The sequence below is a fragment of the Malaclemys terrapin genome, chromosome 19 (assembly GCF_027887155.1).
Source record: "Malaclemys terrapin pileata isolate rMalTer1 chromosome 19, rMalTer1.hap1, whole genome shotgun sequence".
NCBI lineage: Eukaryota > Metazoa > Chordata > Testudines > Emydidae > Malaclemys > Malaclemys terrapin.
The window spans coordinates 12,407,578-12,433,066 of NC_071523.1; the positions used below are offsets into that span (position 1 = coordinate 12,407,578).

The following is a 25,489-nucleotide window of genomic DNA, read 5'->3' on the forward strand; positions in this document are numbered from 1 at the left end:
GCATTAGACTTACTGGGGACCGAAGCCTGAATCCCATCACGCGGTGCCAGGGCCAGGGCCAAAGCCAAAGCCAAAGCCTGAGCCCCGCTGCCTGGGACCAAAGCTCAAGGGCTTCAGCCCTGGGCGGCACGGCTCAGGCTTCAGCTTCAGTCCTGGATGGGCTACAGGCCCCCCTGCCTGGGGCTAAAGCCCTTAGGCTTCAACTTTGGTCCGTCCCCCACCCCCCGCCTGGCACAGCTTGGATTTCGGCTTTGGCCCCTTCTGCCCCCCACCCCCCACCCCCGTTCCTTCCGCCCGGGGTGGTGGGGCTTGGGCAAGCTCAACCTTTTGTCCCCCCTCCTGGGATCATGTAGTAATTTTTGTTGTTGGAAGGGGTTCATGGTGCAATGGAGAGAACCCCAGCGGGGAGTGACAAAGTGAAACTAACCAGGATTGTATCACTTGCACAGTGCTGCTGCTTCTGAGTTGTGAACTTAGTATACTTGTTCTGAAAGCTGGTCTCCATGGTTTTCTGACTAGCTGTGCTGTAATTTTTACCCAGACCAAATTTCAATCTGCAGTTGAGTTCAGGTGGGATTTGTAGTTTGTGAGATGGTAACTACAATGCCTGGCCAGGAAAATGTTCTCTTTTCTGAGTTACTTGATAATGGATTGTTTGATAAATGGGGCTTATATGCATAGATAGATTGCCATTACTTAAAGCTTTTTGGAAGGGTCTGGCATTTTAATGGTAAGTGTGAGAGTGCTATTGTTGGCTGTTAATAGAAATTAGTGCACTTCAGAAGTGGTTAGTTCCTGTGCTTTAATCTCTTTTTGAAGGAAGGAGTTCCCACAGTTCCATGTGTATGTAATGATGGAGGGTGGGATGCCTTTGAAGTCTATAAAAATGAAAAGAGCAATTAGTTACTGTAAATGGTTCTGTTGTCAGTGCTGTAGGTGATGGGTCATTGGGCTGTATTGCATTTTAGGGGGTAAGAAAAGTGGGAACTAATTAGTGAAGGAGGAAGGTAAGGCTTAAATAGTCCTTTCATAACAGACACTTTCTCTCTTCTGGAGAGGTGCAATGAATGGCTTTTAAAGCAGTTGGTATAGCTCCTCCACTCCCAGCTCTTCCTAGTAGGAGCCATTGTAGAGTGCTGTGGGTGAAGCTTGTAGTAATTTCAGCCCTGGTCTCTCTTGGACAAAGTTGGTATAATGGTTCAGGAGATCTCAGGCATTCCAGGCTTGGCCGTCTCCCAGCATGGAATGGTGCAGGGCACTGACTAGGAGAAACTCTGAGCTACTCCAATTTTGCCTTCACCTCCTGATTGAAAATAACAAGTGTGTATCTCTACACTTAATCAAGAACCCTGGTCTCCATGCTGGAGGTTTCATTTAGGTGGGGAGTGCAGGACCAGGTGTGTACAAATTGGCTCTTCTAATCAGAGTTTTAATTAAAACCTGGCCCTTGGTATGGTCAAATGATTGACATGCTTCAAGTTGTGGAGCTGTCCTGAGCAGAAGCTACTCACACCGTTGTGCCATATTATGGGAAAGGTTTGATGACCAGTAATCTCACTTGAGCTAGCCCTGATGTGTGTGGACTCTGGTGACCAGTGATTGTCCGTTAGGGAACCTACTCAACCTCTAGTTCCTAATGATAATTATAAAATTGGTTTAGAAATACCCACATCTTGATCAGTCAAAAAATGTAATCCGTATGTGATTAGCCAATGTTTAAAATTTCTTTTTGAAACATTAATTACAGTGTAAAAGAAGCAGGGGTTTTTAATTAATCATTTAAGTGCTATATTCAGATGCCATATGCATAATTGAAAACATAAATTTTGGCCATAAGCATTATATTTTTCTACCCCACCCTGAATTTTTAAGTGATGAATCATGCTTGTTTTTACCCAGAGGAGGTTACACCTGGTTGTTCTGCTGCACTTTTACTTGCTTGTCCAAAGAGACGGGTTTTATGTTGAAACCTCCCCCAACTCCCAAAGAAAGCAAGATTTGAGTGTATTCTGATCAACAGTGATGCAGAATTCCACCAGGAATGTAGTTAGTGATTGATTTTCATCTTTAATCACTTACTGAAATAATACATAAGGAGTATTATACAGATTTCTGCTTCACGTAGCCTGTCTTCAGTTTTACAAACATTGGCTAGATGCAATGGTATAAGACTGATTGAAAAAAAATGTTAATTGTATTGCTGTTTTTCAGTTTATATATTTCTCTTTAATATTTTATCTTCACAGGGCATTTTCGTTCCCCTTTTTTTCCAGTTGTGATCATTAATCAGGACTGAGCACTTGGGTTATCTGATCTTGTGTGGTTCGTTTTTTTTTAAAGCAGGTAAGTTGTATTTGTTTTGTATGCAATATCCTTAGATTTTTAAAAAGGGAACCTGGGATGGGGGGTGGGGGGAAATTCCATCATGTTGAACCCTATTGACTCCCACATGGTTCATCAGCAAGTTTGGGATCTTTAGACCCAAAGCACAGCCCTCTCCCTGTCTGCCACTTGAGTTAACAGAATAACTGGTGGTGTAGTTATTCACTGTGGACCAGCCACTAGAATAAGATGAGAGACAGTTGGCCAGTTGGAGTCACAACTTATTTATTAAAAACAAAGGAATCCTGATGTGAGAAACATGGGTTCGATTCCAGGTTCTTAAGGGGAGTGTGCTCTAGTTGATATAAACTCTCTGCTCCTGTGTATGTGCCCCCTGTCTCTCCAGCTCCTGCTCTGTTTCCCCTTTAGCTTCTGATTTCCCTGCATTCAAGTCAGGCAGCTTCTTCCTTCACCACACTGCATGGGCAGCACAGCTCAGGAGGGTGGACAGGGAAAAGAGCACAATGACTGTCTTCCTAGTCTTAGTTCCAGTGCCCAGCACCAAAGCAGGCCCTAGCAGCCAAGAGGGAACAGATCCAGGAAAAAACCTGCTCAGCCCCTGCAGCCCAAGAATGGAGAATACTTTGTTACTCTGGGTAGAGGGAGTGGAGTAGTGCTTGCACAATTTGGTTGATGCATAAGAGCTGTGTGGGGATGGAGCATGCTCAGCGAAGACAAAAATCTTAAGGAAACTTAGCTGTCAAACTCTTAACAAGCCATTCTAAGCATGTGCACACTGTGATTTTCAGGAGCTTATAACTTGGTCCAAATTTGGCCACATTTCATGGGGACAACAAAAGGCACATCCCTAACACTGGGCAATCCCCTGCCAAATTTCAAGTCACTGCTCCAATGCTTGAAGGCACTACAACTTCTCGATGAAATAGTTGTAAGTATTTTAATAGGCAAAACAACATATTTTCTTCTAACCTCATTTTTGGAAATGGCTCAACAATTTTAGCTGATACTTTAAAAAAAATCAGAATTAGGCAAATAGCTGGCATGGAAAACTTTGGCATGAATGTCTAAAATTTGACAAATTTATAAGCAACTGAAAAAAGGGTCTTATAATGGAAAGTATTAGATATGGCTATAGTTAAGATTCATCCAGGCAGCGTTGTCAGGCAGAGTCAGAATTGCTCCCTATTGTTAAACATAAAGCCAGCTGTACTACTAGAGAAACGGTTGCTTTTTATTTAAAAGAACAACAGCACAATTACTTTATGAAAATAAAAAAACCTAAGAGGGCTAATATCTAAAATACTGGACTAACAGAATTACTGAAATTTCTTTAGTAAAAGTTCTGTTATGGAGTCCCAAACTTGCATCTCCACAGAAAATAAGTCCATTGAAGAGCAATGAATAACATGAGAGCTCACACTTTGTAAAATTCTAATTTAGGTATCTCAGCCAATGACCTCAAGATAAAATCCTAGTGCCTTGCCTACACTAGGCTTTTACAGCATTAGCTGTCTTGTAAAAATGCATCTTTTTTTTCCTCAGTGTTGTCATGAACTAATAGATCTCACTGCTGAGAGATCTTTTTTGATACTCAGCTTAAATTTTCATTTGCTCAGTTTCATCCCATGACTCTTCAATATGCCCTCATGGCTCACCTTAAACAATTCCTCTCTTGGCTTAGATAAAATGGATATTGTGTTCGGGCACCGTTCTCACACATGCTTGGTTGTGGCTAAACCAGGCTCTGTTTAGTTTTTCCCTTTTATCACTTTTGATGCTTTTTCAATTCTATATTTTTTTACCTTTTTGAGGCAAGTTAAGTGACATGCTCTACTGTGTAAATGGTCTCAAGTGCAGAACAAATCTAGAGATAACACTGTTAGATTGTTTACCTTTGATTCAGTTCTGACTTTTTGGAGTCTTAAAAGTTGGGGGTGCGATTGTTTATAATTACTCCAGCACAAGCACTTGTGAGTGGGAAAACTCATTTATGGCATTGGGTTGGAAGTGTTTTTTCTACACTTCTTTTTAGTCCTTGGTATCAAACCAACTCAATTTCTCTGCTGCAAACATAGAGAATGTTTGAATTCTAAATTCAGAAGTTTGAAATGGTGTATTCCTAACAATTCTCTTGGTTTTTGTCCTTGATCTTAGTGTGTTTTTCTCCTCATTCTCCCCATTCCCCTCAACCTTCTTCCTGTTTCTCTTCAATCATCTCCTTCCTTTTCATCCTATTCTATTTTTTTCTCCCTGTTTTGTTTCCTTTGTCCTCTCTCAGGTTGGGGTAAAGTGAAGAGGAGTTGTCACCCTTCCATGGTTAAAGATAAACTGTTGAAGTGTGGGGGGATTTCTCTAGGTGGGAGAGTGGGGCAGAAGTGGCGTCTCCCTGGATGTTTGTGCCACCTACTGGTAGATAATTGGTATAATTTTATCCACATTTAATATGCTTGAGTGTTAGCATTTCTTGGCATTTTTAGGCTTTTGTGGGGAGATTAAACTCCTTTAATTTTTGGAGGATTTCTTGCTTTCTGCCCCACTGAAACATCTGATTTACCCATTCAGGGGTTCAGATTATGAAGGGACACTTGACACCCTGGGTAAATGAAACCTCTTTCTGTACTGACCTGCTACAAGCTTGCTCTGTCATCGTCTTCCAGGTTATTGGTGTATGAAGTGAATGAAATTGGCCCCATGTTGATCCTTTGAAGGACTTGCTTGCTTTTCCCTTCTCAAACTACTGACCCACATTAGGGCCTTGTCTCTGGATTCTGAACCAGTCAGTCTATTGATGCTTGTTCCTGTACTGGCTGCACTGGTAGATGGATGTGTTTGATAGCCCTTTAAACTAACATGGCATCCATAAAGCCAAGCACAGTATTCCGAAATCTAACCTGCTGAGAATCTGTGTGGTTCAAATGTCAAAGTGCATAGTGAAGCCTTTTACAAAAATGGTCCAAAATCCGTAACCGGGAGAAGAGAAAAGAAATGTGGGTATGTGAAATGTTTTTTAAAAAGTGAATTAATATAAGGGTACAGCAGTTAATGATGGCATTTGGTTCTGAATCTCAGCCTAGCCAGTTAAGATGTCATCCATGGATTTCCAAAGCTATCCCACATCCATACTTTTTAAGATCAATGATGTGAAGATCAGACTTGTTTCAAAATCATGTTAGTTTGTAGGCTAAAGTATTGTGATCTCCCCAATGATTATTTCAGGTGTGCTTTCCAGTCCTCAAATGACTGCAGTTCTGTCTTTATTTATTACTTGTAACTGAATCCTAATGGCTTGAATTTAATAGTTAGGCAGCAGGTATGTTGATTCTTAATTTGTGCCATTGGTCAGCTGCACTGCTGTTAGCTCCTGTGGCCTTATAGTATGACTGACTGGTGCAGATTGTAAAAGCTGGGACAGCAAAAATGAGTGTCAGCTGTCTCGTGCTATTCTACAACTTCAACTCTCTGCAAAACCCTTCCTTTTAATAGAGCTTTTCAACCATAAATACAAAATGAAGGAGAAAGGAATGGGGCAAAAAAATTTCAAGGTGGGGTTTTTAGAGTTCTAGAAGTATGAAGAGCAGAAGACTGTGTGAAGCCCATTATGGATCATGCAGTACAGATCTTACCTGTGCAGTGTTTGATGCACACTGCAGATAACAGTCCATCCAGATTGGGCGTCTAGGTGGGATAAAGTGGGAGAAACTTGTGCTGCTGCTGTCTGCTTTTTTTTACAGGATAAATAGGATTGAATCTCCTTGGCTGCCAATCCAGCACCTTTCACTAGTGTTAAATTCACCTCTTTGCACAGCTGTGCAGTGGAGAGTGATTCAGAACCACTTGCACAGTTTTACCACAGTGTCATATGGATCAGTTAATTATTATAAATGCTTTAATTAGATTGCCTGTCTCATCACATGCTTATTTATTCTCCGTTGTTCACTTTCTTTTCACAGTTCAGAACAGTGGAATGTGTGGCATTTCAGTATAAAGTTACTGACATTTTGAATGGAAAAACTATTCCACCTTTTTAAGAGAAGAAATTATAATTTTTTTATGTCATTGGATTGTGTGTGTTTTTCTGCCCTCCCCAAATCATCTGTTAACTCAATTATAAATGAAGTCAACATTGCATATTTACCAGTTGCTGGTTTTCAAATATAGCCTTCTACATCAAAATCAGCACAATGCAGAACCTCTCGCTGGGAACTTTTTCAAGTAGTGTTGGTGAAATTATAGTTAAATCTCAGGCCTGCATTTCACTGGCACCTTGGCAGTACTGAAATAAAGTGGGTGGTGAGGTTTCTCCATTACAGCTACTGCTTAAGTTTGAATAATTACTGAGTCATCCAGGAATGCCGATATATAACCTGAACTCTTTCCACATCCTAATTACTTTTTCTCTTTAAAAGTTATAATTAAGGAGAAAAGGAGAGGTCTGACTTGCTTTAGAAAAAATTAAAATAAAAAAGCTTGTCTAAACCTGGTGCTCCAAATTCTTTAGCAGTAGTGCCTTGATGAATCTGATGTGTTCCCTGGATTACTGAAACCTGCCAGGAATCACAAGGCTGACAACTCAGCACAGGCCAAATTTAGAGAGTGAAAACTAACTGCAGAAGGTAGTACTGGGGACCTGTCTGCTAGATGTGCAGTGTGGAGCAATACCAGGCTTACATCTCCATGAAGGAATTCCCTGGTGGGGATTAAGTTTCTGTGATGCACAGGTCTGGAGCCAGTGCACAGTAGCTGTTAGTTTGCTAGTCTGTTTCATGAGTGAATATTGTGTGAAGCATCTTAATTTTCAAAACAACTTGTACTTAAGAATTTATTGAACCTTGATTCTGAATGAACTGGTATGCAGTGTGTGTATTCATAGTAATAGTGGATTATAATTGAAAACATTTACTCTGTGGGTTGGTAAAAGTACCAGATTATGGGATTTAAGCAATTTCCACCTACTCCTGCAATAAAATGAAGTGCTACTGTGGGCATACATGGTGGATATAAATCTCCAACTGCTATTTCCATAAAACGCTTCCTTCTGACAGAAAACATAAACAATTAAGTAATATTGGGAAGGAAATTTTAAGGTATTCCACTTCCTACTAAAAAGCAACACATCAGTTTTAGAAATTTATAAAGAAGGATTATGTATGGATTTTTTTCAGATTATAAGAACAGAAATAGGGAAAATGACTTGGGGAATAAATTTCACCTGACTTATGTTTGACTGTAGAGCTAAATAAACTTGAATGATGTACGCGCTGCATCCTGTCTCCACCTTTAGTCATGGTTATTACAAAAAAGTCTATAGGCAGGTGAAGTTAAATCAATTGGTATTAGAGATGATTCTTTCAATTTTTCTTGAATCCTATCTTCTCCCCTTAGATTTAAAGTCATGACACGTGCTAAGTGAACTGATATTGACATGATCAGCAATGTGGTGGTGTGTTTGAGTTTCATACTTAAGGCTCAGTCCTGTGACCTGCTGAGCATTCTCAACTTTTTGAAGAAAATGAGATGGAGATGCCCAGAATCTTGCAGGGTTGAGCCCTCTGTCATGAGGTCAGTAGATGAGCCTTTTTCTATCATGGTGTCTCTGCCTGTATAATTTAATCCCATGTATGTGGTGTGAGGGGATACGTGGCTACTCTGTGCCCTTCCCCAACCACACTCAATGGCTCAAGTGTTATGGAGGTGCAAACTCTGCTCAGCCAGCTCCTGCTGCCAGACTTGTGATGGGTTTATTTTCCAAATCCACTGTCTGGTTTGCTTTTTACAGTGGAGTGACTCGGGCCTCTTTTTGCCTGTCAGAAGTTAGATTACCAAGCCATCCCAGCCTAGTTGTCAAACCAACTCATGAAGTATTTTGGCCTATGGTGAAAAATAGGTGTTTTGGAAATAGAACTCTCCAGTTATGCATATCAAACCATAACTATCAGTTCACTTCATTCTGGTTTCTTTACATCTGCAGGAGTCCCAGGAGCTGGGAGGAGGGGAATGAACCGTGAGGGCGTCCCCGGGAAGAGTCCGGAGGAGATGTACATCCAGCAGAAAGTGAGAGTTCTGCTCATGCTTAGGAAGATGGGATCAAATGTAAGTTTAATGGAGTCCTGAAAAAGTATCAGAACTTAACCACCTCCTTCTTCCACCCCATCATGGAATTTGTGACCAACTGGGATGTTCCCATTCCCTGTCCCCAGGGTTAAACTCTGTTAAATTCTTTTAAGATGGGTGGAGGGGCCACTTGTTCTGGAATTCACTTTTGCAGGACACATTTTGGTCATGTCTATACTACGGGGACAATAGCAGCGTAGCTATGGCATTGTAACTATGCCAGCATAATCCCATAGTGGAGAGACAGTTTTACAGCAGCAGAAGGGGTTTTTCCATCATTGACCCAAGATCTAAGTGCATGTAGAGATCACTGATTCTAGCACTAGAATAGCAGGGCTGCAGTGAATATAGATATGGCTCATACACCCAAATTTGTATAAATGGGTTTATAGTTTTCATAATTTTTCAGGGAATTCATATAGTCTTTGTAAAATTAAAAATCGTAGATGAACTGGGTCTGATTAAAAAAAGATGTTAAAAATCTTAAAAATTGTTTTTTTTTAATCTGGATTGTAGGATTCTGTATTGATTGGGTCCCACTGATTTCTGTGTACAATTCACTCCGTTAACAAATAAAAAGAAGTCTCTAAGTGCAGCCCCATAAATTTTCCTTGGGCTCTAACATTCAAGCTAAGTTCTTTCCCTCTTGCATGTCATCAGCAGTAATAGGGTACTCATACTAGAGGTCAGAAAATGCTTTCAGGTATACTGTACAATTAACCTCATTTAGATTTGCACAGTGAGGATATAAATCTGAAGACATTGAGGAAAGGAAAAGTCACTCCATCCATCCTTGTGATAGTCCACTTTTCAGTGAGTATGGGTTGTGGGATTGATACTCTCTGCTTTTGAAGTGTAAGACTCTGAAAAATCAGAATATGGTAGCAAAGGAAGAGTTGGGTCCAATTGGAGTTAGATGCTTTAAATGAATTAAATTTAAATTGTACATGGACTGATATGGGGAAGGCAGTGGTATTTGTCAATAGTCTGTTTCCTGCTATTCATCCTTCCTTTTTTTGCACATTTCCAGTTGACTGCCAGTGAAGAGGAATTCTTGCGGACGTATGCAGGTGTAGTGAATAGCCAACTTAGCCAGCTTCCTCAGCACTCTATTGATCAGGGTGAGTACCAGCAAAGGGGAAGATTTACCAGTGCTTTCAATCTGTACAGCAGTTTTTCCTGTTTGTATAGGGCTTTCACACAGCAACACTGGAAAAAAAAACCTTTCTTTAAAAAAAGAAAAATGACTGTAAGTCCCCCCCCTCACTCCCCCCCCCGCCCAAATTGGCAAAACTACTTCGTAGAGGGGAGGTATAGTACCTGAAACTAGTTTTAACTCATTTCCAGCTGATGCTATTCCTGAGGCATTTTGTCTGATGCGTATTTTTGGACGATGTACATGTTGAACAAAAAGGAAACCTTAATTCGGATACAATGATCGACCATTAGAAAAAGCATGCATCTATCTCCATAGGTCTCTCTATCAATGGATAGATAAGTGATCTGACTTGGTCTCAAATAAGGGAGATGTCACTTGAATTGATAAGAACTGCTGAAGTGGTTTACAGCCCACAGAAAACTGGCCATTGTCATAATTTGGTACATCTTCATTCTCTGAAGAGGCAAGAGCTGAATGATCTTTGCTGTCATGGAAAGAACTGTCACATTTTGCTTGTCATTCATGACACTGGTCATGATCTGCATATCCTGGTGGATTCATTTGCCCTGTGCCTGCCAGGCTTCTAATGTCTACTTAATCTTTGAGCATAATCTCGGTAAGCATTGAGTTAGGTACCTGTATTTGGGTAATTACATTCCAACCTACATAAATCCTTCTTGTAGTCTGAGAAATACACAGTTCATTTTCTGACCTAAACTGTGGAGGAGTGTTACCATGCACTGTTAAACAGGTGGCTGCATCTCAGTGATGAGTGACGTGAATCCTGGATGTATTTGGGATCTTTTAGGATGAGCAGTTTTATAATAAATAGTATTGTTCATTGCAGTGTTGGTCCCAGCATAGGAGAGAGATAAGGTGACACCAGTCAGAGAGCTCTCTAGATCTCAAAAGCTTGTCTCTTTCACCAACAGAAGTTGGTTCAATAAAAGATATTACCTCACCCACCTTGTCTCTGTCAATATTATTCATGACCACTTAGAACACTGAAGGCCAAATTCTCCCAAATTGACTGTGAGCCATGACCGCCCAGTATCTTCTGTTCATTCTTGTAACTGTATTTGTTTTTGTTCTTTTGGGGCCATGGTTGAATTCCAGGTATGTGTGGTGCACCCAACATCTCTGCATCTGCATTTACCATACATGCTGTGGCTCATCTGCCTGCGCTAGCTGTGGTCTGAATTTTGTCACTATCTCTCTAGCTGGGACTGATCTGTGGACTGTTATAGGTGTTAAAGTGCACAAACTGCAGTCCTGCTTTCTGGAAAGATAGAAAGGAGATATCCTACCAGAATGTGAGCTCAATGCTTCTTTGTTCATCCCCTTTCCTAAGGAAGTGCTAGCACATCGTGAATTGCCTTCTCTCACTGACCATTTCACCTTTCTCAAAGTCGTGCGCAGACTTCTCTGGTGGTAATAATCTTGCGGAAAGATTTTCCCTTTAAATTGACAGTGTCAAGTAGTGTATGCCCAGAATGGTCGTGCTTCTCTTCTCCTGCCGACTCCAGAAAAAAAGGGGGTGAAGGATGGTCACAGAACAATAATGAATGGAAATACTTCATGACTTTTTAAGTTAAATTTCCCACTAAAGAAGTTTTTAACGTTTTCCTGTAGTGATGCAGACTCAAACACAGCAGCATGGCACTTATACAAGAGTATCAGCAGGAAACTGATTAAACAAAGTCAAACAATAAGAAGTGTATAAAAAGTAAATAAGCTAAGGTGTGTCTAGAAAAACAGATAAATTGTTTGGGATGTGGGCCCCCTTTTAGTTGTGTTTTATCTAATAACTAACACAGTGGTCTTCGATTACAGTAGTGCATATAAATATAAAAACGGGTATAGGAAACCCTTTAGAAGGGGGTACTGGGAAGATGAATAATTTAATGTTGAGGTTTATTCTTAAATGGAACAGTGCTTTTATATAATTTTGTAGTTAGAGGAACATGGGATTCAGTAGTTTTCTCTGTTCTCCAAACTGTTTGGCTGTTTTATAAGTGAAAATAAAATGGAAAAGTAGAAATAGATTTCTAACCCACACAATGCATTCCTATCGCTTGTGATGCTTTAATTAATGTACCTGCAAGCAGATATTTGATCACACTGAAGTGAGGGTTCACACAGAATAAATTGGAGTCGTTTAGCATCCACTCTGCCCTTCTCATTTACCCGAATATGTGAGCGGAGTAAAATGTTGGTCAATACAGGAGTCCATTATAAGACTCTTCAGTAACTCAGAGCCAGCAGAGTGAGGTTGAATGCTGAGCAGTATGAGAAATCTTCTTATCTGATTGGGTTCCATATTGTATTTCTGTAGTTCTGTGTGGCAAAAGAGCTAGGATCTTCTTAAAAGAGCTAGGATACCCTATTGCACAGTATTTCTTATGCAATAGACTAATATGGCTATTAGTTTTGAGGGCCCAGACAGGTGAAATGGTCCCCATGCTTCATGTTAGAGCTGTTTTAATGTATATTGCACATTATGATTCAATAAGTTTCTAGATTACATTAAACTATTTCCCTGTTTCCATGAAGAACTGTGAAACATGATGATGATGGAGAGGGACACGTTGCAGTAAAACTTCCATATTTATTTTGATATATGCTAAACTATTCCTTGTGGTGTTTTCATTTGGTGATGAACTGTGTGTAATCTTATTTGGATGGTCAGGTTGCCTTATTTTTTTGTTTAGTCACTGGGTATGGGGCTGGCTCTTGGTCTCTTGAATCTTTATCAGAGTTTTGGTGGGAGGGAAATTGTCTGGCACTGGTGTAGTTGTCTAAACCCAGACCATAAATCTGTTCTGTATCTCACTGCCTCATTCTCCAGCACTCCTTTTGAAGGGTTCTGCACTGGCTCAGCTAAGTTCATATTATGAGATCTGGGTTTGATGTGGAAGTTGTTGATGAGCCCTGTTACCAGAAAGCCCAGATTTTAATATAGAATCAAACAGACATTTAATATAATTAAGTCACTTAGAAAACAATTCCAAACACAACCTGCATAAACTTGCTCTTCAGTTTTAAATCTGCATGTTCATTCTTTAACAAAACAAAACAAAAAAGACCAGCAATTACTTCATTGCATTAAACCTCTGTCCCATGTTGGAACAGATAACTACTGACTTCTTTGCAGCTAACCTCCTTTATACTTCCTGCTGAGTCCCAGGAATCTCTGGCCATAGCCCTTCTCTCCTGGAAGTAAATTCCTCCCCACTGGTAATCACTGTGATCAAATGAGAGCCAGTTCTATCTTTGAAGACCAAATCCGCCTGACCAGTTTTCCCCTTCAGCTTTTGGAAACCTGACCACAGCCAGAGAAATCCACCTTTTAATAGGAGAAAACAAAATAAAGGGAGAGATAATGGCTCACTAGCATGGCAAATTTGAACATGATGAGGTTAAGTAAAAGTGAGTAGTACGGAGAATAGGAGTTAAGTAAATCAGGCGTCCTAACCAACTCTCATTTGCTTTGAGGAACGAAGAGGGAGCTCTAATCTATCATATTGGCATGAGTGTTGTAAAATTTATTGGTCTAGACTTCGACCATCCCAGAATGAATTTCTCCAGTTAAACTATCGCACTTAAGTATGTTACCACAACGTTGGCCTTTGTTTCTTCTGTGGTATTATTTTAAGGGTACATGTCAGTTGTGATGGATTTGCCAGAAGTCACATCAGACATATTTATCTCATGTTGTCATGTTTAGTGTTGCTGGAAAAAGGAAGAGTTCACTATGGCTTCAAAAATAAATTGATACAAATCCCAACGACACTAATGGCTTACTTAAAATCTAACATCTTGAGGGAAGCTCCCTCTCCACTAGATGGCAGTATCTCTTGCTGAAAACTTCTATTCTAGACACACAGTGAGGTACTTAAATTGTAATTTATTCTTCAAAACTTCTTAAAGGAATTTCTTTCTTCAGTTCTCCTCCTTCTCTTCTCTTTCATGGGATCTTCCTTGTCATGTGTTTTTTCAGCCTTTGCAAAGCACAAGCAAAAAGTTTTTATTTAGGAAAAAGTATGTACATTTTTGGGCCCACCTACAAAGATTTGGCAGCCAAGTGGAAGTCCTGATTTCTTGTTCTAGCAATAGGACAGAAGAAAGGTACCTCTCAACCTGAATTGTCCTATACCATCTGTACCATCTCCTTCTCCCAGCAGACAGACCAGAAGGGGTTGGAATTCATGGCCCAACTTCTCCCCAGCATATGGAGCAATGTGTTAAAGGCAACAGGAGTCTTATCATTCTAGATGATGCAATAGAACCAGAGAAGCAGACCTTTAGTGTTATACAAAACTATTTGCATCTCTAACCTAAGTATGCTGTAGAATTATGTACCATAGTTGGAATTTGTGAGAGCTGAACTTGCCAACAGGCATGTTGTTCTTAGAGGTTTGAGACAAACTCCTGGTTCTTCCTCCCTTCTGCCTATTTCCCTTGGAGATATGACTCTTCAAATGTTGTACAGACATTAACTAAATCTCTTCATGCTTGTGAAGCAGGGCAGAAAGGATCCCCATTTTAGCTGTCATGCAGTGGAGGCAGAGAGGTAAGTAATTCTCCCGAGGTCAAAAAACAGAGGATATTGAGATTAGAAGTTCTTAAGTCCTGAATGATACTTTATTTTAAAAAAAGACCAGAATTTAATACCTGTCCTAATATCTAGTTTGTGTACAGTATAATCCAGTAATGCAAAATGGAATAAATTGTTAAAATTGTACTTGTATTCTGCTTTTCATGTGACAATCTTAAAACACTTTGTCCTCTCAAATCAAGACGTGCTAAGAGGACTGTAGTCAACCATTGTTGTAACAAGCATGGTTCTGGTGTGATGTGGTCAAGACTTGTTTAATTGGAAGGGGAATTGATATCAACCCCATGTGCACTTTGCTGCCAGCACTGCATGCAGAACCAATACAGATACATAAGTTAACTGCTTTCTGTTCTATCACCTCATACTCCACAAATTGCCAACTGAAGTCTGTTTCCTTCCAGATCTTATTGATGGGGATATCAAGCAGAAAGAAAAGATCATGATACATATTAAGCTGGCAGTTAAAACCACCTTGCTTGAGCTTGTAAACTAAGCACACACAGCATTAGACATTCAGGGAGAATAAATATGGGATCCTAAGGCTTAATTTTGTTCGTTGTTAGATTTGTAACTATGATACCAATAAAAGATTTAGATCAACTTCCCACACAATTCTAATGCCAATGAAAGTGGAAGCACCTATTTTCTCACCCAACTGCAATCCTGGAGCCTTAAATTTTTCCCCTGTCAGGTGAGTATTTTTTACAGCAAGTAGAGATTATGCAATGGAATTCACTCTGCAGAGCAAGAAAATCTCTTTCCAACAAATGGAATTATAAGGATCCAGAAATGTAATGTGGTGAGAGAGAGAGAGAGAGAGAACACTTTATGGCCAAACCTTTTATGAAAGGGGTCCAGCCTCTGCTTGAGGATGGCTGCTCAGTCCAGGATGCAAGACTATCAAACATGCCCAAGAGGAGAGCTCTCCCCATCCACGGAAGACAGAAGAACCTTGTGCAGGATCTGTGCTAAGAAGAATGGGAAGAACTGGCTTCAGGTGATACCTTGTAAATTAGCAGCAGAGAGTCATGTGGCACCTTTAAGACTAACAGATGTATTGGAGCATAAGCTTTTGTGGGCATTATGCTCCAATACATCTGTTAGTCTTAAAGGTGCCACAGGACTCTGTTGCTTTTTACAAATCCAGACTAACATGGCTACCCCTCTGATACTTGTAAATTAGATTACTTCAGCAAACTCAAAAGTATGCTGAAGAAGTGGAAAGTCCAAGCGATCTTCTTAGAAATCCTTCCTATCCCACGAGTGAAGACAGAAGATTCTGGAAGTGAACCTTTGGCTGTGTAAATGGTGTAAGGGTAGAGGGTGTTAGTTTTGTGGAACATTAGTTGTCCTGTGGGGACAGAGGGCTGTACAGTTTGGATGCCCTTCATCTCAGCAGAAGGGGGAACCAGTTTGCTGGGGCGACAGGCTGGCTAGACTAATCAGGAAGGCATTAAAACAAAAGGGATGGATGAAAAGAACCAAGTGAGCACTCATTTAGCACAAAATCAAGATGTCAAGAACAAAATTAAGGCACCAAGGGGCATGAAAAGAAGAAATTCTTTAATTGCCTATAAACCAATGCCAGCTAGCTTGGTTGCCATAGGTTCACCTGAGACAAGACCACTGAGGTCTTCCTTTTCTTGTGTTCCTTGGTAGCTTTCTTAATAAGGACCTGTCAGCCTATTTGAGCAAGGCTATTTTTGTGTCTACTGAGAATCACTCTACAACCAGGGTATCTAGTCTTGTGTGATGTTTACTTGCAGCATCAAGACGGTGCTTCAGAGGGAGTAAGCCCTGCTGAATACAAAATTGTTCCAGTCATAAATCTCCAATGAGCCACCAGTAATAAAAACTGAAGTTTAAATTACAACCTTGATAGTCGGCAAAAGGCTTCAGGGGATTACACGATCTGTCAGAAATAGACACTAATAATCTCCAACTGTAATCAAGAAACACCTTAAAATTCCTATAATATATGTATTTAAAAGCTAGCCCCAAAGGAATAGACTCAGAATTTTTTCTGCAGTTTGCTCTTGTATTCCAAGGGGGGGAAAAAGATCAAAATCTAGTGCGCTTATATCGCTCACTCTGCTTTCCAAAAACTATCCATTTATAAAACTTACAAACTCCTGTTCTAGGCTTAATCATGTACCTCATTTTACATTTGTGATTGCTGCTCCCCTGAGATGCCTCTGAAGGGATGTGCTATAAGGGTGAATTTTGCTTTCTTGACAGGAAATTGTGCAAGCCTCAAGTTTAGTTTGATTCTGTGTTGTTGTATTTCTCTGTGCAAGTCAGGCAATGAACTTGTTCCAATGATCTGTGATATACCACCCTTGTTACTCTAGCAAATGTCAAACCAAATAGCATGCAACTGATAATACTGACTTGATTATTCATACATTTACAGTAATGAATGCTATGAACAAATAAAATGTGCCTGGATATAGCAAACAGTTTTATAAAGGTAGCTGTGGGTGTGATGAATTCTAGCAATCAGATTAGAGTTCCGTATTTCAGTCCTTGTGCTGGAGTGAGAGTAGTCTAGGGCTAGCTCACCACTCTGTGCACTTTGACAAGCACCCCCACATGGCCAAAATTGGGAGATAATTTATTAGAACCGGATGATTAACCAGGTAACAAAGGGATTCGGCTTGTCAGCTGGGGACGGTTAAAAGAGAGACAAGGAGAGGCGGAGCCTGGAAGGAAGGGCAAAGAAGCCCAGGATCTCAGACGTGAGACCTCTCTCCCCACCGTCTCATCTTGTGACTAGGGGGTATGTTGAAGCTTGGTGATGGGATATGAAGCTGCATAATGTGTAAATAAAGGACGCCATGGGTGAATTGACATAAAAGTGTGGGACCACTTGCAAAGAGAATCTAGGCTGAGGGAGCAAGCTCTGAGACAGTCCCCTACAAGACAGGGGTCATAGAGGAGGCTATTTCCTGCAAACTCCTCATCAAAATCTTGACTGTAATTGCAGCACATCTCTCCAGGTGCTGCTTCCTTAACATGGACCAGTGGCTATTACTGGTTAGAGTACAGGACTGAGAGTCCACACGCATCTGAGTTCTAGCCTCAGCTCTACCACTGACTGCTCTGACCCTTGGGCAAGTTCCTTAAAATCACTCTGCCTATCTGTAAAATATGATAATTCTTCCTTATTTCACAGGCGTGTTGTGAGGTATAACTAATGTCTGTGAAGTATTTTTGAAAGGTGCTAGAGAGAGGTGAAGTATTAGTGGAAGGGATGGAACTATGGGATGAGATGTCTATCAGGAAAAACAAGTATGACTTTTATGAAAGCACCAGAGTTCTCTACTCCCTGACTAGGTGAAAGAGACTAAACTTTTTTGAGCTTCATGTCTCTCTCTCCCCACCCCTCACCATTTACATTAATGAGAAAAAAAGACTGCAGTATTCTACAGTTATGGTACTAAATGCAGCTGTAACAGTGTTGTAACCATATAATGTTGGCGCCATTAGTGTAGAGTTTTTATAAGTGTACATTATTCCTCTTTCACCACTCCAAAACATTTTGTAACTAAGTCTCAAGGTTTTTCTTCATGGGCTCAGAAGTCCTGAAAGATCTAAGGAACTAAGTAATTTCCATCCATAAATACATGCTTAGGAGGGCTGTTGGTCTCCCTCTTCTCAGTTATCTGTTTTGATCTATTCCACACTAGTCCCTCTCCCCCCACTGCAGCAAATACTAAAGCAATTCAGACTGTAAGCTTCTTGTGTTTGAATTTGTGAGTTGATGGCTTTCCACCAAATCTCCATCACTCTTCAAATGTATCTTGCAGTGAAGTGTTCAGCTAAACATATCCTTGTAAAAAATACAGTATTTCCCTTTTCTTAGCAAATTTTGTTTTTAAATTGTGCTTGGCTACTGCTGTGTGGTTGAACTGGAAAACAGAAGCTGTATAGCTAGTAAGTACAGTACCTGGATTTAACTTCTAAGGCCTTGGGGACTACACCACTGTTCCTATAGCAACAGGAATGCCATGCTCTTCTTAAAGAAAGCAGGTCCCTTGGGGAGGACAGAGCTGAGCTGCAAACACACACTGGCTGGGTTAGACACACTATCTGGGTGTTAGGGTATTAAAAATAAACCCACAGTGTAAATTGAGGAGAAGAGATTATTGCCATGAGATTTGGGGTAGTTGCTGAGGAGGGATGGAGTTGTTGGCTAGAGCATCTCTTCAACTGAGTGCTTTTCTCTTTCTGTACACACATAGCTTGTCTGAGTCTATTCCTTCTATAAAGTTGAGTATTAGGGTGCCAGACCTGGGATTTAGGGAAAGGGCTAAACGTTGAAAGGTCTTTGAGAGTAGGTGACGGAGACAGGAGAAGAGGATGTGTAAAGGCTTTGAGCCAAGGAGAGAGACTTCTTTTTCCAGTTCTGCATCCTTCAAGTAAGCTGCTTGAGATATTTAACCCTTTAATCCCTAAAAGCTCCTTAGGTGGCTTAGTTTCCTTGTGGTTGCAAAGCATTCAGGGCAAAGGGGAATAGACTTGTTACTGAAAAGATACTTGAAATAGCTCATTAGATGTTGTAAAGTGTTAAATACACTTTTGTATCACTTTTTAAAACGCAAGCTTCATATTTCTGACTCAACTGAATGTCTGGACAGTGTTTTGGCTTCTGTTATTGACAGGGCTGAACCACATTACACAACACATGATACAGAAAGTATGACTGACTCATGCTGAAGGGGTCTGTGACAGCAGCCTAATCATATTCGTGATTTATAGGGCCGGAGGAGTGTCATATTGAGTGGACTCTCTAGTAGAGCTTACTTTCTAATGTAGACACAGCTTGTGTCTCACTAGAACAATTTACCATGCATCACTTATGAGTCACACAGCAAAGATGAACTACTCAGGTAAACCTTGCTAAGGTGGAGTTTCCTGTGCTGAAGGACAGTCCACTTAACAATGTTCTTTGTCAGTCTTTTTGCTATCTCTTCTTTGAAACTGATTCCCACTGAGTAGCAGATCCACTTGCTGGAGAGTGCTGAGCTCAGTGGCTGCCTGCAGCCTTCCCTACAGTTCGGCTTCATTCACTAGTTGCTTGACCTTCAAGTAATTTTATTTGTGTTTTAGGGCATGTTTTGCCTGCCTTTTAAAGGGCCAAATGAATTCATATAATCAAAACAGAGATGTTTCCGTATTCAGCTGAACAAACTGAGGTTCCAGAGTGCTGGGAAAAGATGCTGTCACAGATGACTGGCCCACAAAGTGCCAAATTTCCTCCTCCTCCTTTGCCACCTACATTATATTTTGTTTCTTTAAGAAATTACTCTGTCTTCCCACCAGCTAGTAATCTTCCAAATTAAGTGCTGCAATGGTGTTAAATCCAAGTACCATCACTGAGTGAGAACCTGCAAACTGTGCAAGACGCTGAAGATGGTACCCAACCACATATGTGGACAGGATATTTTGCCATTCTGGTTCCATCCATCCTCTCTCCCTGCCACTTCTGTTCTTATGTGTGAGCAGTCTGAGTGAAAATGACAAGCTCCTGTCTCTTTACTGATGTGGCTGGGAAAGCAGAAGCTGCTGTAATAGGCATGTATCTGCAATTGCAACAACTCCTGCCAGCCAGCAGGGTATTTTTCTTTGGGTTCAATTTTGAAACTGGGATTTTAACGCTATTGCAGCAATCTATTTGGATAGTTAATAAGGGGTAGACTTATCACTAGTGCATCTTAACGTGGAATATGTTATTTAGGGGTAGTATTTAAATATTAGGGCTATCAACCAATGTGTATAAGAAAACATTTTAAAAATAAAGTAATGGGGGTGCATACACCTACCTCGGCCCTGAAAAACTTTTGTTGATAAAGGTTCCGAATGTCCAGTCTTGTTTGAGGGTGGTTTTGGGAGTGGGAGGGTGGGACATGGAACAGGGCTCTGGCGCTTATATTCCTACCCTCAAATACAGATTCATAATATGAGTTTGTATTTGAAGGCAGGAACGAGTGGCCAAGGACTCTGGAGGGTCTTGAAGAGAGGGGTTGCATGAGCAGGAACTGGAAGGTCAAGTCTGAGTATGTACCTTTTCATTGTTTGATATACCTTAATTACTGGAAGTGTAAATGCCTAATGAAGGATGTGCTCAATGTAAATATGGTTCAGGACCCTATTGTCTGGATCACAGGCTTTTGGCAAAGGTCCATCTTAACTTTGAAAACTCTGTGTTGGGGTTTTTTCACATCAAAGAAAGCGTCCATTGTGAGAGCCAAGTTAGTTTGGGGCTGAGGGTCTGTTCACTAAGACTTCTAAGCCTTGTTGTCCTCATACCAGATGGAAGCCCTTGCTCCATTCTCTAGAGATACTTGTCATGGTATGTGAATACAGGCTGCTTTGCAAACTTGTTGTGTTGTGGGTGGAGTGGACTTCAACAAACACTGCTGTCCCTTCTAAGAATGCAGGTATGCTATGAACTTTCCCTGGGCAAGTGTGCCCAAACTTTCTGCTGTAGTATCTTCATACAGTCTAATGCTCCATAAGCAGGTTGTGAAGGGTGAAAGATCTCATGAGAGGGTCCACTCCAGTTCTATTGCATATATGCTAGCTGTCCCTGTTTAGGAAGGATGGGTTCTTCAAGTGCTGGTCCTGATGTGTACTTCACATATGGATATGCATGTGTGCCATTAGTGTCTGGAGATTATTAACATGTAGTGTCCTTTGGCCCACACAAGTGCAGTTGTTCTCCTCATGCTCCAGACAGAGGGCGTAAGAGGTGGTGCAGGCCGATACCGCTCCAGTTCCTTTTTACCACTGCAAGGCCTGAGTTGGAATCCTCTGTATCCAGTTTTCTGCAGCTTCTTCCTTCTAGCCTGTAAATAGATATTGTAAATAGTTTTTATGTTAGAAAAGTTATTTTTTATAGTATAGTTATTCTAACTTGTTCCCCTCTCCTCTTCCTTCCTCCCCCCCCTCCACCTTGATGGGGAGCCCCTCCTCACAGTCTGGGACTATGCCCAGAGTCTCAGGGTTCAGGAGTTCTCTTGCTCTTGCTCCTTCTGAGTGACACCACCAATGTCAACTCTCTGTGAGGGTGAGTTGCATATCTCTGCGAAGTGCAGCATCTGCTGCTCATCTCCACTGCGAATATGTGAAGGCTGTGAGCATATGTTGAGGAAACAGATCTAGTAGTTGACACTTCAGTACTGCCTTCCATCCAAGAAACTCAAAGTGCTTGGCGCACACACACCTCCCCCAAGAAGTAGGTCTCTGTTTCAGAGGGGTAAATAGGGCATAGGGGGTTGAAGTGAATTTCCATAGGGGACCACAGCTGTCTCACACAACTGGGACCTAGAAGTCAGAACTCTTCATTCCTAGATTAACTACCAGACTCAGTCTAAGGACAAACCTAAATGATTTAGAAAACATGCATAAAGATGCAGTTTTACATGTTTTTTCCTTCTTTCATTGTTGTTGTTGCCTCTCTCTCCCTCTAGCTCCACAACTGTGGGCTGATTCTGGGGAGATCACCTTTTAATAGGCTTCCTCCAGTATGGGTATCTTGTGTTTGCTTCTGAGCATAATTTGAGTCTGGTTCTGTCAGGTCTCTGATAAGGTCTTGCTAATGAACAAGGTCTGCCCCCTGCACCTCAGTGCCTTACCATGCTTTTACTATTGTTTGCGGTGTTGTAGCTGTGTTGGTCCCAGAATATTAGAGAGGCAAGTTGAGTGAGGCAATACCTGTTATTGGACCAACTTTTGTTGTGGAAAGAGACAAGCTTTTGAGCTTATAATTACACAGAGCTCTTCTTCAGGTCTGGACTAAAAGAGTTCTGTAAGCTCAAAAGCTTGTCTCTTTCCATAACAGAAGTTAGTCCAGTAAAAGATATTACCTCATTCGCCTTGTCTCCCTGTTTTGACACGCAGGGCCTCAGGCCCGTATTCCGCCATAAACTCCATTAAACCCAGTGGCAGAATACCTAGACAGAGTTGAATGAAACTGAAATGAGAACTTTGTGGGATTGAACAGTATTTTGCCATTTATAGTTACTTTAAAACATGGATCTCAAAGTGCTTAGAAATACTCATTAAGCCTCAACCCCCCCCTACCCCCCATGAGTTCTTCCCATATTACAGATTAAGAAACTGAGGCAGAGAGGTTAAGGCCATACAGCAGTTTTTGGAATGGAAACCTAGGCTTTGGAGAGTCCTCTGAGTCCATTTGAATCATTATTAAAGGCAATAAACTATAAAGCTCTTTATGAATGTCAAACCAGCATATGAAGTACAGCAGCCAGAGGGCACAATTGTGTGTTGGAACTGATTAGGCCTGAGGCTGTCTAGAAACCTGAACCCATTGTGAGAAACAATCAGTTTCACAGTAAGGTGGGGTAGTTACGAGGTTTAAATTCAGCCGGAGACGTCCAGAGCGGAGCGCCGGTAAATATTTTCAAACCTGCAGTAGCCCCGGCGCACCCCGCGTGGCTGAAGCCCCAAGCCCCAGCACCCTCTGTTTCCTTCAGGGCTGAAGCCCTGAGATTCCCCGCCCCTGCAGCTGAAGCCTGGAGCACCTAATGGGGGTGGGGTATGGGGGGCTCCAGGAAATACTCTGAGAATTTAAGCCCTGGATAGTTGTGTGCTCATGGCCGAACATGGACATACAGCTTCAGATTTCACAGCCTGTCAGATAAATTATTCATGGCTAGTGCTGTTTGGACAAACATTGGCTCTCTGTAATAATGTATCTCCTCCTGCCTTAGCTACACAATTTATTAGACTTTATAGTTGGGAGCATTGGAATACAGCAGAGGCTTGCTTCTGTTGCAGGATAGGACTGTTCTGTTTTGTTTTCACTCTCCGGGCCTGCTATCTGTGAATCAGTATTACATGTCTGCAAATTTCTTTGTGCTGTATATTATTTTTCTGAGTGTCATGTGGTGCCATCTGCTTACTCACCCATCCACCTGGCTGCCCTGGGGGGGTGTTATCTGTTTTTTGATGGATTATTGTTATGTTTAAATGCAGTTGCTTGAGACTCTGGCAAACAGTGGTTTGGATGTAACTACCACATATGAACACATCACCCCCTGAATCAAAAAGGAATGGGAGGAGGAAGTAAAGCTGTTAAAGTTTGTGTAAAAAATTCAGTGTTGATTAACTTTATCAAAAACTGTACTGGAAGGGTGAGAGTAATAGAGACCGCATATGCACTACCATACCAGAAAGCTGAGCTGGAAAAACACCTCATGACAAGATGAGATCCATGGAAGGACCTCAAAGACTGCCTCTTCTCATGCTTCCCTTCTTCTCTCCCCCCCCCCCCCCCGCCCCCAAAAAAAAACAAAACAAAAAAAAACCCCACCCCATAGCTCCTCATTCCAGCTCTGTAATAGGCTTCCTGTGTGACTTTGATAGTCATTTATTGTCTCTGCTTCACTTTCCTAGGTGTTGAAAATGGGGACAGTTTCATTTTGTAAAGTGCCTTTTACAAACGTAAAACCAAAGAATATTACAATTGGTAACTTACACAAATGTGATTTTTTTTTTCATGAGCACAAACAGCACTTTACAAAAATATAACTTAAAATAATAGGATAAGATTTAGTTGCCATAAAATAGTTTTTAAACCTCATTTTAAAGGGAAAATGGGTAAACAAATCAAACGAGTTAGAATTACATGGGTAAGGGACTGGTCTTTACAATTATTATAGATTTCTAGCACTGTAGGAAACAGCTAGATTGGAGAGATCCCAAATTATATTAGGTACATGAAAACATTTTCAAGCTTAAATTTAACTTGTAGGAAAAAAGGGATAGATATTGAAAGTGCTCAATGAGCCACATGCAACTGGTTCAGTTGCAGCTAGAACGGGAAACTGCAATATAGTACAAAAGATGCTCCTACATCTAATTACAAAGAGCAAATCAGTCAAGTTATATAGAATGTATTAAAGAATATCAAAAAGGCAGCCATACTCTTGATGGTTAATGTGATAATAAAACCTGTATGTACTTACTGTGTTTCATCCAAGGATCTCAAAGAATTTTACAAAGGTGGTTATTTTGTTTATTTTACAGTTAGGGAAACAGAAAATATCAGTGACTTGGCCAAAAGCTAAGTTAATGGAACCCAGATTTTTTTTTACTTAAAGGCCCCTGCTGTTGTCACTAGACATACTGCCTCTTCAGGTCAGGCCACAAGAAATGAAGCTCTAGTGAAATTAATAGCAATTGAGAATCTTCAGCATGGTTCTAAATCCCCTCCCCCCCCCCCCCCAAAATAGAACTTACCTTATGACTTTCTTAATGTTCTGTTTTTGTTTGTTTGTTCACCTCATCATTGGAATACATGGACATTTCCTGTGCCCCAGTCTGTTTCCCAGTAAGAGGTTCAAGTAAATGGCAGGGTAAAGAGAAGCTGCTAGCCCAAGAGAGACCCGCACAATTCATCGGGTGGGGCTGCTGAAACCATGATGTGTATTTCCCAAAACTGTCTTGAATATTTATTTTTACTGCAGCTGTTTAGAACAGGAGCTAGCAAGCTGTGAACATGCTATTCAGAGAGCTGATTTGACTGAGAAAGCCAATGTGAACTGCAAAATTCCCAGTATCTGCTGTGTGGTTAGAAATATTTATTGCTCCTGTCGTGCTTTGCATACTGCTCTATGCTGGCCACAGTGAGCAGTGCAAGGGAACAGCATAGAAAGCTAGGACTGTTGGGTTGTAGAGATAAATCAGCTGAGGGACTTAAGGAGCTGGTGGATTATCTTGAAATAAGTCTCTCTACTTCCATAAAACCCACCACAAGAATTTTTTAAATTTTGAAAAGAGAAGAAATAAAGAAAACAAACAATAACTGTTAGCCAAACTAGCTTGTCTGCTGTGCTGGGTTTGATATCATCTGTGATATTACTGTTGCTAGGAGACCTTGCTTGCTCTGGAACTACATAGCAAAGGCACCTTTAGTTTAAAGGGGGATGTATATTAAGGGAATAGGAAAGTTGGGGCAAATACCAAGACATGGGATGCCAAGTTCAAGCAATATCCTGCCCGTTCTGTTTAACCGTTTCAATGTTGCACTAACTATCAGGAGCTCTCTGCATTTAAATTTCTCATATTATGCTTATTAGAATCCTTACTAGTCAATACCTATTTGATATGGAGGGTAATAGTTAAAAGATGCACCTCTTTATTTTTAAAAAAAAAAGAAAACACAAGAAAACCAAAATGACTCCTTAGCCCCTGGTTTTAATTCCCTTCTTGGATATACAACTTAAAAC

At 40.9% G+C, this 25,489-nt stretch overlaps 1 protein-coding gene across 2 annotated transcripts in view; it reads left to right on the forward strand.

Annotated features, from left to right (window-relative positions):
- The window catches only part of CTNNBIP1 (catenin beta interacting protein 1), a 52,399-nt gene that overhangs the window by 18,336 nt on the left and 8,574 nt on the right, over window positions 1-25,489 (forward strand). Inside the window, exons 2-4 of one of the 2 annotated variants that reach the window (XM_054009116.1) lie at window positions 2,247-2,343; window positions 8,312-8,433; window positions 9,485-9,575. In XM_054009116.1, the coding sequence (XP_053865091.1) occupies window positions 8,338-8,433; window positions 9,485-9,575 (187 nt within the window). In that variant the 5' untranslated portion in view covers window positions 2,247-2,343; window positions 8,312-8,337. Of the gene's footprint in view, window positions 1-2,246; window positions 2,344-7,689; window positions 7,903-8,311; window positions 8,434-9,484; window positions 9,576-25,489 lie in introns of those variants that run through there. The other variant, XM_054009117.1, reaches the window with a different exon arrangement.